Source organism: Rhodamnia argentea, chromosome 8 (assembly GCF_020921035.1).
Source record: "Rhodamnia argentea isolate NSW1041297 chromosome 8, ASM2092103v1, whole genome shotgun sequence".
NCBI classification, from domain to species: Eukaryota; Viridiplantae; Streptophyta; class Magnoliopsida; order Myrtales; family Myrtaceae; genus Rhodamnia; species Rhodamnia argentea.
This window is the reverse complement of record NC_063157.1, coordinates 18,938,418-18,953,997: the sequence shown is the minus strand read 5'-3', so window position 1 is coordinate 18,953,997 and position 15,580 is coordinate 18,938,418. Positions and strand designations below refer to the sequence as shown.

General features: G+C 38.6%; 1 protein-coding gene across 2 annotated transcripts; it reads left to right on the top strand.

Annotated features, from left to right (window-relative positions):
* The first annotated feature begins 8,505 nt into the window (after positions 1-8,505).
* LOC115726146 (geranylgeranyl transferase type-1 subunit beta) lies at positions 8,506-15,125 on the top strand. 2 transcript variants are annotated; one of them, XM_030655898.2, is made up of 11 exons: positions 8,506-8,743; positions 9,558-9,633; positions 9,867-9,925; positions 10,048-10,187; positions 10,494-10,549; positions 10,655-10,731; positions 10,860-10,905; positions 13,188-13,315; positions 13,506-13,573; positions 13,654-13,741; positions 14,624-15,125. In XM_030655898.2, the coding sequence occupies exons 1-11, from the start codon at positions 8,510-8,512 to the stop codon at positions 14,771-14,773; spliced, it is 1,122 nt and encodes a 373-aa protein (XP_030511758.1). In that variant the 5' UTR covers positions 8,506-8,509; the 3' UTR covers positions 14,774-15,125. The 2 variants fall into 2 exon arrangements, with proteins under 2 accessions (XP_030511758.1, XP_048139613.1); XM_048283656.1 differs by having other exon boundaries at positions 8,647-8,775.
* The last annotated feature ends 455 nt before the right edge of the window (positions 15,126-15,580 follow it).

Genomic DNA, 15,580 nt, shown 5'->3' with positions numbered 1-15,580 from the left:
TGTGTTGGGTTTGGCTTTGGTGGAATGCATTTGAGAAAATGGAAAAGTCTTTGGGTTAAAGAGATTTCTGACATGCAAATAGTGTTTGATAAATTATATTTTAAAAACACATTGGGAAGTAATTTTGACTTAAATGACGTTTGATAAAAACTACACTTTGTAAATGACTTTTCCTAATTTTCTTTTAAATAAAAAAACTATTGAACTATTTCCAGGTGAAACTAAGTCGCCAACCAAATCTAGCCTCCAACCGGCCTTGTCTGAGGTCGTACCACCTCGGGCACAACCCGAGCACCACTGCCCGGGGTCGCGCAACCTTAAGCGAGGCTAGCGGTAGCTCGATCTAGCCGCCAACAACTCGCGAGACCTTCACTTGCAAATTTAGTTTTTCGGACATTTTGTAAAATTGTGGAAGTTGAGTGAAGGTAAAGTTGAAAGGAAAAAAAATCGTAGTTGCATTTCGGAAATGCAGCATTTCAAAGAATTTACGAAACTACCTTGAGCCAAAGGCTGGAAATGCAATTACATTTTCTCAAATTCTCTAGAAAAAATGAATTATACACCATTTGCATTTGTCCAAGAGATTTCAATGGGTTTGATTCACATTTTCCGAAGCCCATTAGAGCTCCAAAGCCCCTTGGGGAAAATGCAAGGCGTTTGGTAACCATTCTTAAGGGGCTTTGGGATGAAAATTGATATTGAAAATGCTAAAAGCTCAAAGTTGGTAGGCTTGGGGATGAAAGTTGGCATTGGGATGCTAAAAGCCCAATGCTGGTAGGGAACGGCTTTAAGCTTCAATATTTGGCTAAATGCTAAGTTAGGGTTTTTTCTTTCAAAACTATCCTCACTTTTTCTTTCAAATTTCGATTTTGTCCCTTAGACCGCTAGCGAGCCAGATCTAGCTCGCCGATAGGCGCGGTCGTTGCTTGGGCCGTGCGACCCAACGAGCCCATGTGACCATCATTAGAGGTTGCCCAACCCCTAGTGGCCTCGGCCGCCGGCCTTTGCCCTAGATTTGATTTTTATTTTAAATTTTCATTTTTATTTTATTTTAAAAAATATATTGTTAAAAAAGCTCATTTACAAATTTTTCTTGCCAAACACTAGTTTTGCCAAAGTTGCTTTTCAAAGTATTTTTTATTAAACGCTATTTGCATTTCTCTAAAACCCATTACGCTAACGGCATTTGCATTCCTCCAAAGCCCATTTGCAAAGGCAAACCAAATCCACCCCTCAAAGCCCCAAAGCCTCTAGGAAATGCTAAACCAAATGCGCCCATAGTGTTCCCTTCTTTGGGTTAGTGTGAGTAACTAGCATTCAAATGTTAATTTTTTTTATTGTCACCAATCATTTCATGGTCAATTGAGAACCTTAGGGCGCACATGACAACACTTCTAGAGAAGAGTTTCTGCTCCAGAATTGTTTCCGGAGCGGAAATCCATTGAGTAATGTAATTTAAAGAGCAAAAATCCGTTTGGTTACGCAACTTCATTTTTTTACTTCTGGATTATTATTATTATTTTTTTTGCTCCAGAAGTAATTTTGGAGCCACTTGAAGAAGTAAAAAAAAAAATACTTCTCTCTAAAAGTAAAAAAATCAACTTATAACTAAAAATTAATTTTTAAAGCAAAAATTTAGCCATTAAATTCTAGGTGTCAAAAGAGAAGGTCAACTAATTGCTTGGATGTGAATTGGTCTTAGTATAGTACACCGGAGTTCGACAAGAGATGATGAACGAAACAAATAAATTGCAACATCTCTAAAATGCACGTAAAACATACAATGGATAAACAATTAAGAACCACAATAGTTTTTCTTGGTAGACTCAACATTAGTTATTTTATTCAATGCTATCAAAAATATTTTGAAAAATCAACCAAAATAAAGCAAAATTCTTGAACCATGTGAACGTATCCATTTCGCTTGTGTTATTTAAAACTTGGAAGAATTAGGTACACGATTCATAGATTTTTCTTTTATAAGAAAATGACGGCGTTTTAGGAACTTTCATTGTCAAAGAAAATTCTAAATGTTCCGTTGTGTAAGACAAAATGGTTCACGTCTTTTTACTATAGCAAATAGATTCCCTAATTGTACGAGTAGATGAAGATTAACGTAAATTTTAAATTTAAAAAATAAAGTAGACAAAACCTGACCGCAATGTCCATAATAAGTTAGTTCTTTATTTTCTTTCAAAAGAGTGAATGACACATCAAACTTTCGATTTCAAACTCGTTAGCTAAAAAAACAATTTTTCACATGAAATGTTTTTGAATGACAGAAATCTAGCAATTAACAAAGAATTGTTTCATGTTATAACCACATATCATGAGTATATTATTGAGTTTAGTTAAATTAAATCAACTTTGAGATGTGATGCATAGACTTATTTCAACGATATTTGAGTGCCACATGATAATCATTTCTAAATTCGAGCTAATTCCCTAAAAAAGCACCAACTTTAGATCTAATGATGATTCCGGTCCAAACATTTTTTCCTGTCTCATAAAAAAGCATCAACTTTATGCCTAATGACGATTCTGACCCAAACTTTTTTTTTTTAATAATCGAGGTGTCCGCGCAGCCGGCGAGCTAACCCAAACTTTTTTTCATCTCATGAAAAATCAAGAACTTTATCTCATGTCCCAAATCCAGCCGCCATTATTGTAGATTTCATCTTCAAACATGTTGAGCACTGCTGCTTTTGGAAATAGTTTAGCAGCTTGTTCAATTGCCTCAAGTGCATACCTGTTTCGGCTTTCAGAGATGTACATCTCGTAGCGGGCAACCATCATTTTCAACATCTTTGGCAGCTTCAATTGTCTTCAAAAGTTGCACCAAAAAAAAAAAAAACAGATGATAAAACGCCATGACCATTAGCAATCGGTGACTTTCTTTTGTTGGTGACTACATACTTAATCCACTCCATCTTACAAACTTACTAGAGAAGAGTGTTGTAGCTGAATAATGAAGAAATCACCATGAAGTTACCACATACACCGAAGCCCGAAACGCATCATGTTTGCAAGATAGTTCCTAAATACTAAACATTAAGAGTTTTCATTGGCTCTTCTTCAAGCATAGACAGTGCGAGTGCCTCAAATACTTCCGGATAAGCTAAACCGGTCATTCGGTGACTAAACTTTTCGAATTCATGATAACGGCAATACCCCTTAATGTAACTCAATACAGATTCTTCGTCAAATGGGCCTCAATTAGTTCCAAATTAATGGCTGTCGGATTTGGGACTTAAATTAAAGTTGGTCATTTTTCATGGAATGAAAAAAAAGTTCGAGCCAGAATCGTCATTGGACCTAAAGTTGATGCTTTTTTATGAGACAAAAAAAAAAGGGATATGTTCACCACAAGTCCTAAAACTTGTCACTTTAGGCGATTGAGTCCTAAAACTTACAAAAAGTTCAATCGAGTCCTAAAAACTTGTCAAATTGATAAAATCAAGTCTTTCCGTTAACACCGTCAAATTTTTTAACGGAAAACGCTGACCTGTCACATTTCTCTCTCCTACGTGGCAAATCCACTTGACCCACTAATCCACGTCGGAAAAACGACGTTGTATTGCGTGTGTTTGTTTTTCCCGTCCAAAACCCAAACATCGTCGCCTCTACTCTTCATTCCGCATCGTCTCTCAAAACACTAAACCCAAAAGCTCTTCCACCCCTTCGACGATTTGGCATCCCGCGAAAGCATCTTAGCCGCAGATCGAGAGTCAACGAAGCCAATGGCGACGGCAAGGGTCTCCAATCGTCTGTCCTCTTCGCCTTCTCCATACATTTAAACCTTAAAAACCCCAAATCAATCCGATATGGTGTCCCGCGGGAGTCCTTGCGGCGGTGAGCCCTAAAAAGTTCCTCATCCTTGAACGAAGGCAAGGGTGCTCGCGTTGAATTCAATGCCATTGAGATCGGAGTCCAGCTTAGGTCGTCGGATTCAACGTCGCTAAGCTAGGATTCTGCTCGAAAACCTAAACCCCTGCACCACTATCTCCGAGCACGTATGACCTTTTGATCTTCTCCGGCCTTTTTCTTTGCCCTACTTTCTTTCTTATATATGTATATGCAATTATTTTTTGTGGAGGCCATGGCGGATGTCAAAATATTTGTTTCTGATTAAGGATTGCTCATATTGGTGTTCGATTTTTAGTTGTAAGACCGAAGGTGAAATTTATGGTTTTTTAATGCATAACTGTTAATATAAGTATCGATCGATTTCCCTTGTTCTTTTCTGCTAAAGTTTCTTATTCAACTGCTTCTCTCTTTTGATTACACTGTTATGGGTAACCGTAGTTTTTGATGCCATGTTAGAGTCCTACGATGATGATGTCTATTTCTTTTTTGCGAATTTGATTGGCTCTTTCAATTACCCAAAAGAATGTAAGCAAATGTAGTCATTAGGTGTAAGAAAAGTGAAAACCACGTTGTTGTATGCGACGCATCTATACCAGTGGTCCGGTGGCTAAGATAGATGTTATGATAAGTGCAACTATCAAAATCTACAAGATTTTCTTTTGTTCTTAAAAAAAAAAAATCAGCAGATCACTTTTTACAAGTCTTTAAAGTTTTTGGTTCCCCATTTTTGGGTTTTAATCATATCTTGGGGTTGAAAAAAAGTGGGTTGCTTTTATCTTGAATGTATTGTTATATGGATACATTTTATGAATTTGCGGAGAAAATTTGCTTCTACTATTGATTTTTTTTTTTGGAAGGGAAGGAATGAGGCTGTTTTATTAGTGGAAGAGTCCGACAATTTGTGTCGTTTTCCCAATGATAAGTAGAATCTGCAGCTAATGATGAGTGCGTGCTTGCAAATGAAGAAATTTGCTTCATTTTATCTCCTATATTGATCAATGATTTGTTTTTGTTTCCTTGTAGGTCGGATGGCTAACAACAACAAAGTTTATGTCACTGTTTTCTTTGGAGGTAAATTTCAAGTTGGACCATCATTGGAATACTTAGGTGGAAGGGTTGATATTGCTGAAATAGATTTGAGTAATGGTTTATTGTGTAATATAATTGAAGCCGTTGAGGCTTTGATTGGATATAAAATAGAAAAACTATTTTATAGAGTTCCCGGAAGTAGTATTCTTGAAGATGGTGTAACTCTTAGGTTTTTATGGGATAACTCTGGTGTGATAGATCTGTTATATCACTATCTGCATTCTAAAAATGTAGAACTATATATTGAGCATGTCGATGATGAAGAGATGGCTACTAAGATTGGGGGAGTTGAGATAGAAATTGGAGGTATGTCTAATGTAAATGTGGAAAGTGTGGATAATATGATTGGTAATTTGTTCGAAAATATGATTGCTAATGTTGATGATGACTTCAATCGGGTTGAGGCTGGTAATACGAATATGGATGAGGGTGATGATGATTATGCATGTTATTTGGAGGATGGAGAACATTCGAGTGACAACGATGATCGTGAGCTGGTTGGTGTAAGGAGAAATTTAAGGAAATTTTCAACAAGACATAGGCTGAAAACTAGAACTAACATTGTTGCAGCTATTACTTACCATTTACACATTGACTCTCCAATAGAGTTAGCGGCTAATTCTTTTATTGTGGATGCTTTTGGGTACGAAAAACAGTACTATAATTCAGACGAGGAAGAAAGTCTTCATTCAAGTTTCGATGATAAGAGTGATGAGGAAGACAATGATATTATTTCAAGGAGGATGAGTAGGTTTCCATCATATGATCGAACATGTGGTAATCTAGTATTTGTTGTTGGCATGACAATTGAGGATGCAACCGAGTTCAAAGATGCAATTTAGAGGTACTCTGTGGTTGAGCAAAGAGCAATTAAATACACCAAGAACACTACTAGGTTTGTAAGAGCTAGGTGTGTCCAGACCAATTGCAGCTGGATGATTTATGGTGCTCTTGACAACAAAATTGGATCATTTCACTTGAAAAAGTACACGGATGGGCATATATGTAGTATTATTTTTGAGAATTAGCGAATGTCTAGTTCTTATTTAGCTAAACACTTATGATTCTCATTTCTACTATGCCTAAAATCAATGCACCTCGGTTGAAGAAACTAGTTAAAGAATAGCTTGGGGTAAACGTCACTTTGAGTCAATGCGGGAGAACAAAGTTGAAAGTATTCAAGGAATTGCAAGCAATTGTAGCAAGGAGTATGGACATATGTACGACTACTTGGGAGAGCTCTACACTGCAAGCCACACAAGACATTTAAAATGAAAGTTGAAAGACCACCGCCAAATTACGAACCATTATTTGATAGGGCCTACATTTGCTTTGATGCTTGCAGGAAATGATTTTTGGCAAGGTGTCGGAAGATCATTGGACTAGATGGATGTTTCTTGATGGGCTTGATCAAGGGTGAGTTGTTATATGCTGTAGGAAGGGATGCCAACAACCAAATGTACCCAGTGGCATGGGCAGTTGTAAGAATTGAGAATAATGACACATGGACTTGATTTGTCAACTTATTGAAAGAAGACCTCGACATGGGTGATGGCAATGGTTGGGCTTTATTAAGTGACCAACAAAAGGTATGCAATAGTATTTTCACTCATCTTAGATTTTTTTACGACACTATATGCAATGCTTATCGATATTAATGTTATGCTCTTATATATATATATTTGTCGTGGTCTCATCCCTTCGGTAGTAGAGATTTTGCCAAATGCAAAACACAGGATGTGTGCAAGACACATATATTCTAATTGGAGTAAAAAATACAAAGGAAAGCAGTTGATGAGACAATTTTGGAAATGTGCTAAGAGTACTAACATGACAGATTTTGAGGTGCATAGAAAGAGGCTGAAAGAAATGTCTCCATAAGGTCATGAGGACCTATTTAATACTGAGCCAAAACATTGATGTATTGCCTTCTTTGACCCAAAGCAAATCTTGTAGACTTTGATAGTTGTACTTATCCTAACATCTATCTCAGCCACTAGATCACAGGTATAGATGCGTCGCATACAACGACGAGATTTTCACTTTTCATACACCTAATGACTACTTTTCCTTACACTCTTTTGGTCAATTGAAAGAGCCAATCAAATTTGCAAAAAAAAAAAAAAAAAGAAGAAGAAACAAACGTCGTCATCTTAGGACTATAACATGGCATCAAACTATAGTTGCCCATAAGAGTGTAATCTAGAGAGAGAAGTGGTTCAATAAGAAACTTTAGCAGAAAAGAACACGGGAAATCGGTAGAGTGTAATCAAGAGGAGAGAGAAGCAATTGAATAAGAAACTTCGCGAAAAAGAGCAAAAAAGAAAAAGGGGAGATCGGTTCATACCCATATTAACACTTATGCGGGGCAATCCTTAATCCGAAACAAATATTTCAACATTCGTCGTGGCCTCCACAAAAAATAATTGCAGATACATATATAAGAAAGAAAGCAGGGCAAAGAAAAAGGCCGGAGAAGATCAAAAGGTCATACGTGCTCGGGGATAGTGGTGTAGGGCTTTAGGTTTTCGAGCGGAATCCTAGCTTAACGACGTTGAATCTGACGACCCGAGCCGGACTCCGATCTCAATGGCTTTGAATTCGACGCGAGCACCCTCGCCTTCGTTTGAGGATGAGGAACTTTTTATGGCTCACCGCCGCAAGGACTCCCGCGGGACACCATATCGGCTTGATTTGGGGCTTGATTTGGGGCTTTAGGGTTTAAATGTATGGAGAAGGCGAAGAGGACAGACGATTGGAGACCGTCGCCGCCGCCGTCGTCGACGCTCGATCCACGGTTGAGATGCTCCCACGGGATGCCGGATCATCGAAGGAGTGGAAGAGCTTTTGGGTTCAGTGTTTTGAGAGAGGCGATGCAGAATGAAGAATAGAGGTGACGTCATTTGGGTTTTGGACAGGAAAAACAAACGCCCGCAATATGACGCCGTTTTGCCGACGTGGATTAGTGGGTCAAGTGGATTTGCCACGTAGGAGAGAGAAATGTGATAGGTCAGCGTTTTGCGTTAAAAAATTTGATGGCGTTAACGAAATGACTTGATTTTATTAATTTGACAAGTTTTAGGACTCGATTGAATTTTTTGCAAGTTTTAGGACTCGATCGCACTAAAGTGACAAGTTTTAGGACTTGTGGTGAACATATCCAAAAAAAAAAAAAGTTTGGGTAAGAACCACCATTAGACCTAAAGTTTGTGCTTTTTTAGGGAATTAGCCCTTCTAAATTCTGTTTGGGTGCAAAAACATTCATATTAGTCTCGAAGGATTTTACTTTGTATCAAACTTAATTTGGTGAAATTGAACAAAAGAAAAAAAAGAAACAACTAGCAAGAGATGAGTTTCCCATGTTGTTCTACAATTGGACAGAAAAACACAATCTTGAAAAATCGCCTCCAAACTTTCAATCAAAATTTGAAAAAAAAAAACTGTAAGAATTCGATTAGAAAAAATGGAATATCTTTGCGTCTAAAGGGGTGCTCGATTCATCGGTCTGGGTTTCGTCGTCAGAAGAGCAAAGTCTCTCTCTCAGTTTTCAGCCATGGAGGGAGATCAAGATCGGGAGCTTCTGTCCGATTCAGATCCGCCGTCTCCGTCTCTCTCCCCGCCGCCGCGGCCGCTCTCGCTCGCCTCCTTCGACCGAGAGAAGCACGTGAAGTTCCTCGAGATGATGTACCACATGCTTCCGTTCCACTACCAGTCCCAGGAGATCAACCACCTCACTCTCGCCTACTTCGTAATCTCCGGCCTCGACATTCTCGACGCCCTCGATCGTGTATGTCGCCCTTCGACTCTCTCTCTCTCAAAGTTCGTCCTTTTCGCTCGTTCCTACACAATTCCATTGCTTACTTTGAGAACTGACTTTGACTATGATTTCATTACGTACATGCTGTGCTTGTTGAATCGGCCGTTGTAGGATAAGGTTGGGTGACGATCGAATAGACTCGATGAAGTTCGAGCAATGAGTGCGAGCCCGAGCGGCTGAATTTTTGCAATTGATCGCGTTCTCTCTGTTACGCGGTGTTGGGGGTTTAATCCAGCCTGATTTTTCAAGCTCGATTTTGAGAATTTTAATTTAAGCAGTTAAGCTTTTACTTGATCTTGGGTTTTCGGAACTTCTATAAAATCACTTTTCTTTTTTTTTTGTATGCAGTTCTTTTTATTCCGATATATGAGTGAGTCCAACCACTTTAGGCTTGTTCAATGTTTCGAGTCAAGTATTTTCATTCAATCTCTACCTCGAAAGGGTTCAAAGTCCATGCTCGAGCCACTCAAACTCAGAGGAAGAGAGCCAAGTTTAAATAGTATGCAAGTTAGTTCAATTGACTCACAGCCGTGCTATATGAAGTGGCTTACTTTCTGTGGCACTGGTACTAAGACATGGTCGTTTTCTAGAGTTTTGTTCGGCCGTACATTGTTTTTATGATGTCGAGACAATTAAGCAGTGATATACATTGCTAATATCTTAATCTTCATCTTTCGCTCTTATTTCTTATAGAGGGAAGGTTTGAGTAAGGCTTCACGTAGATGTCTGCGATGTGTTTAATTTATGTTCCACAAAAGTACTCACATATTAATCCAAATTGTAGGTACACAAAGATGCGGTTGCTGGCTGGGTTTTATCTTTTCAAGCTCATCCGAGGAGTAAATCTGATCTAGGCAATGGTATGTTAGCATTTTCATGATATACGCGAAAAAAATAAGAAGCAAATTGACTGTGTAGATTTTGGTTTGCAAGATCTAATCTCTTAGTTCTATGTTTCCCCCTATGGCCATTCTTCTCCATACAGTGAGGACTAGGTGCTTATAATTTTGAAAGAGAGAAGATGGCCTTTAATATCTTGTTCAGAAGCTCATTGAGTTAAATTACGATAGATCTGATGATTATGTTTGATTAGGACAATTTTATGGGTTTCATGGTTCGAGAAGCTCTCAGTTCCCTTCAAAAGATAATGCGGTACGGATAAAGACACGTGTATTCTTATTAATTGCAAGCAAGCTTTTGCTTTGTAGCAGAGTTGTTAATGGGCATTTTTACAGTTGCCTGGGTTCAACTCGTTCTATTTTACCTGATTGTAGATTTTTATTCAAAATGGAAGTCATTTGGCAAGCACATACTGTGCCCTGGCCATACTGAAAATTGTTGGCTACAATTTATCAAACATCGATTCTGCATCCATGTTAACATCAATGAGAAGTCTTCAACAGTCTGATGGAAGGTATGATCTTGAGCTGTTTCCACATCTCCCTCTCTTTTTTTGTGAGCTGAGACGATAGACTCCTTGGTGATCTCACACGGACACCTTGCTTGGAAGTTTTCAAGCAAGCGCACTCAACTCCCTTAACATTCATAACCTTTATGTACGTTTATAGCCAAGACATTAAAGTCTGCAATACTTAAAGTTGTCTACAGATTCTGTCCCAGATGATTTTATCCTAAGCTACAAATCATATTTTGCTTTCCCTTCATAATGTTTCCGTTTGGTCTAGATGCTATCTGATGTACTTACTTTTACATTTTTCAGCTTTATGCCCATTCATATTGGGGCAGAAAGAGATCTTCGTTTTTTATATTGTGCTGGTAAGAGTGCTGATAGATAATCTATTGTCCTTGTCATTTTTTTTTCTGTACTTCTCAATGTTGATATATGTGTTAACTGAAACTGCTTGCTACTTGCTCTTACAGCGGCCATTTGCTTTATGTTGAATAACTGGAATGGCATGGACAGGGAGAAAGCTAAAGAGTATATATTAAATTGTCAGGTTGGAGGTGTATAGGTTCTTTTATTTGACTCTATTCGTGTTTTCGCTACTTATGTCACAGTCAGCTGGCATATCAAAGGGGATATCTGGGAACACATACTGACAATAATGTACTGTTTCTTCTGCAGTCATATGATGGTGGCTTTGGGTTGACTCCTGGCTCAGAATCTCATGGTTAGTCAATGGATAATCTCGTCTTTATAGTCTGGTTTTGCAGTATCAGAGCACTCCAATGTATTTAAAAGCTTGGATGTGAACATAAAAACAGGGAGCTACTAATTTCATGGCCTACTAGGCTTTGGACACAGCAATTTAAAGTGAACAAACAATTTTGCTCCTTCTGCAAACAATTAATTATAGAAGCGGACAAAAATTTCAAATCATTTCTCCCCCATCACCTCCAGGAAACATCATCAATATTTTCATCCACCACTTCCCCTTAATCTTCTTCACGAACAACCACCTGTACTCCACCACCATTAGACACTCACGTCAATGCCTAATCCTCACCACCATGAACACTATAATCACTGCCTAATCCCCACACATGCCATTGTTGCGCTGCCCAGAACACCTTCACTTCACCAAATGCTGATCCACCATGTGTTGCCGTTGTTGCTGTTCTAGTACTGTCGTTGCGTTATTGCATTTGAGCACGAAGCGAACTAAAGCTGTCTCACCCACCACCATCACATTCATTATTGAAATGATGATGCTGGTCTATCATGATGGTGATTTCGTCCTCTTGAGTGCCACCCCATGGCCGTTCATTCCACCAATCCTTCTGCCGTGCCCCCTGTATCCTCTTAGCCTTGATCATCTCCTTGGAGTCCTATGCCGGAGCACCTCCTTGCCGCTGATATCGATGGCTGAAGGAGCATGCCCATTTTGATTCTGCTCCGAGCCTTCTCTTTTCCATCTATTTCTTATTTTTGTGTAAAGGAAAAATTATTTATCCCTGAGAATCACCTGGTTCTTTGATTTGTTTGAGAATATAAGGGATCGAAATGTAGAAATGCAAAGATAGTGGTGAAGTGATGCTGGTCAGCGGTTAAATAATCCTCATCCGTTATCTCTCACTTATATCTTCTTTCTTTTCTTTCTAAAAGGAAAATGAGAAAAGCAACAGACCAGATTATGAGCATAAAAATACACATTTTCTGATTATTCCAATTCTCGTTTTCTTTTATGGAGGTGGTTCAGTGGAATCAGGACGAGCATTGACTTGTCTGACATCTTACAATATTTGTTTTTTCTGGCTAGGTTTACTTTGTTGTTCATGAGGCTATAATTGTCTTTTTATTTTAAATGCTGTGTCCGAAGTCAAGCAGGCTTTGGACATATCCCTAAAGCATATAAATGCATTTCGGTCTTCGTCGACTAGCATAGCCATTTATACAGGTCAGATGTTGCAATCTTAAAGCTATCACGAAAAGTGATAAGATCTGCTTGCTGGAGAGTAGTGATGGGCATGATTTTTCTGCATGACTTTCTTGCAAGGATTGTCCATTGATGTTATTGTGCAACATTCATACGTGTGCATGCATGCACGCACGCACGCACGCACGCAAACCCATGTGCACTCAGTCACAGACAATCACACCTTCCACCCCTAGACACAGAGAAGCAGAGAATAGGGATGGTGTTCGTTTTTGTAATCTCTTTGGACTTTGTTGTCGATATTGTTGGGAAATTTGGATCTGAACTCCAAGACATCAGCCTCCAACTGAACGTGAGTGATTTGTTGAGTACTTTATTTCCATCACGGGTGCATGGAAACAAGCCAAAGGAATGATTGTATCATGAGTTCCTAGCTGGTATAAAACATTGGCAAATCTCTGGAGAGTAACTGGAATTGCAAGTATCTCAGAGCCACCCCTCTAGTCTATTGCCACAGAAATTGACGTTTACTGCTGTGGTAATATGCAATTTCCAGCATGGCAGTGACGCCTAACAGGCAAAATTAGGTTCCTCGTTATATCACAAACCCAGCCTCTTGTGCTTTCATTGTGCATCCAGAGAAAAGAAAATCCTAGTTAAGGCAGTGGAACCTACAGTGAGCTGTTTCCTTTCCATGTTAATTTTTCATAAGATGAGGCCCATGGGCAAGGATGTCCAAAATATGTTGGGAGTGGCAAGCATGTCTGTTTACTATCTTTATTGTTTTTGAAAATTGAGAACTTCTGGAACATGTATTCAGATTGATTTATGTCCTTGATCTATATATATGATCTTCTTGGGGTATACTTTGGTTCACTGGTAATCAAGGTTGCTATACCTAGGAAATTCATATATTGCCATTCACTTGAAAATAAAATATTACAACATTTTGTGAAACGGATCTATGATTAATGATTTCGCATGGTCTTGGTAAGTGCCTTTTGTGCATTATCTTTGGAAGAATTCTCTGCTGGATTGTTTATTGATGACTAATACCAATATTTTCAGTGGCTCAGGTGGTGCTGCATATTGTGCCATTGCATCTCTACGATTAATGGGATTCATTGGAGATGATTGTTTGTCTAATGCCTCTGCACTCAGTTCAAAAGCAAACATACAGTCGCTACTCGATTGGAGCTTGCAGGTTTGATAGCCACACTTGTTGGTGACTTTTTGATTCCTGAAGCTGCATCTTAAAATGTGCTGCAAGTGAACAGAAATCAGGCACCTAAAAAGCAAAAGAATCTTCAAATTGAAAAACTAATGGAATACGGTTAGTGGTAAGGTTTTCTGACTTAGTAAAATCTTCTCTTTCTTTTATTTCTTTCATTCAGAGGCAGGTTGCTGATGGTGGAATTCAAGGTAGACCCAATAAGGCTAGTGATACATGTTATGCCTTCTGGTGAGTTAAAAAAATTCCATATGGAACTTCCATGATAGTGTTGTCTATTATGCATTGACATATGTAATGTTTCCACATAGGATTGGAGCAACGATGGGGACTCTAGGGGCAAACAAATTTATTGATGAGAGAGGATTGAGAAGCTTTCTGTTGACTTGTCAATCTGAGGTGAAAATAGCTTCTTTTTGCTTATAAGTTTACTCGATCTGTAATTATTGTATCCGAGTAGAGTCAAGTCAAGCATGATCTATACTTGAACTTAAGTTGGTTCAAATTTTGAAGACTCGATAATAAAAAAAGCTCGATCCCACTCATTCAAATTTCAAGTGCAGTACAAGTACAATAGTGTCGGTGTATGTTTTTTTTATGTATAAACAATTAAATCAAGCTCGACTTGATAAGCCACTTAAGTTATTTGATCTGAAAAAGATGAGCCAAGCCCGAGCAGCTGGTACTGAATAGCTGGACCATTTTCTGCCAGTATCACAATTTTCAAGTTATATCGTTGTGGTTTTACTGTCTTCCTGGTCAAGGGTTATTATGATTTGGCGTGAGTCCACTGCTCAAAATGTTGTATCTTGAGTTTTATCAATCATTTCCAGACTAGAATAGTGGATTTCATCCAAACCCAATGCACATCTACCTTGAAGACGGTATCTATCAAGCTATGGAACAATATATTCATGCTAGTGTGTTAAGTGAGCATATCAGTACTATGTGCAATAGTCTTACATTAGTTAAATTGTCGGAACTATTTCCCTTTCTGGATGTGATAGACCTTATTAACATACTTTGTTTAAGTAAAGAAAGGCATTTGCCTGAAGCGTTGCAAATTGACCTTACTATTGATTATTATGCGAGTTTCCCCTTGTCACTTAAGTAAGAATGGGCATACTCGGTTAGAAAGAAAAACGACGAGACGTCAAACTACTTATATTATTTTCCAGCAAATCTCAGCAACAATGACTGTGCTTGTTCTCTACTCTAGATCTTTCTATGTTGAAGTGCCTGATGTTCTTGTTTCTTTTTTTTTTTATTTTCTTATGCTAGTATGGTGGGTTCGGTAAGTTCCCCAAAGAGCTACCAGATCTGTATCACTCTTACTATGGATTAGCTGCATTCAGTATCCTGGGTGAAGCTGGACTAAAGCCGCTCTGTCTGGAACTTGGACTGACAGAAGGTGCTGCAACGGGTCTCTGATTGACTTCGTCATCGGTTAGAATCACTCTGGCCACACACAATGGTCATAACTGGTGCTCCCAGTTGTCTGTATGGTCATGCCACCATTTGTTGACATTGCTCTCTAGGAATGTGAGTTTGTTGAACTTTAGCCGTTGTTTTGGTGTCTGAATATGATGTTCTTCGGGGAGATACTTTATTTCTTCTTCTGCTGGAATTATTATACAAGAGCAGGTTTATAGTGGCGATCTGTTGTGCCGATTATCATCAATTCCAAAGTTGGCATGGTCCTCATGTTCCAAAAAGGATTCTCTTTGCTGTGCCAATTCAATCACGAGGAAATTCGCAGCATCGAAGTCGGTGGAGTTTCCGACAATCTGTTTGTGGCAGTTCTGATGAGAAGCATCGTAAATTTGTTCAAAATAAAGGAAGCCCGGTACAACAGAACCGATTGGAAGGTGCTGCATTTAATCCAGTGGACTACGCGCATGATGTGCTTTAGGACTGGTGCTACATGTTGCATTTGAAGATGAAACCACCAAGACGAAAAAGGCTAATTTGTCCCCTTCAAAATCACCCCGAAGAAACTCTAATTGCCAAATCACTCAATAACCGAAAAACTCAAAACTGTAAACCGCTGCTATTGCCAGCGATCATCATCTCTCGGCGTTTCTGCTATGGAAATATTATTCAAAAAATCCTAAACTGATTATACAGATAGTTAATTCAATCTTAAACTTTTTAATTTTGCTTATTGGTCTTAAATCTTTTGACAATTTACCAATGTTGTTTTTTTAGCTAATTTTGAGCGGAAATCAATGACATAGA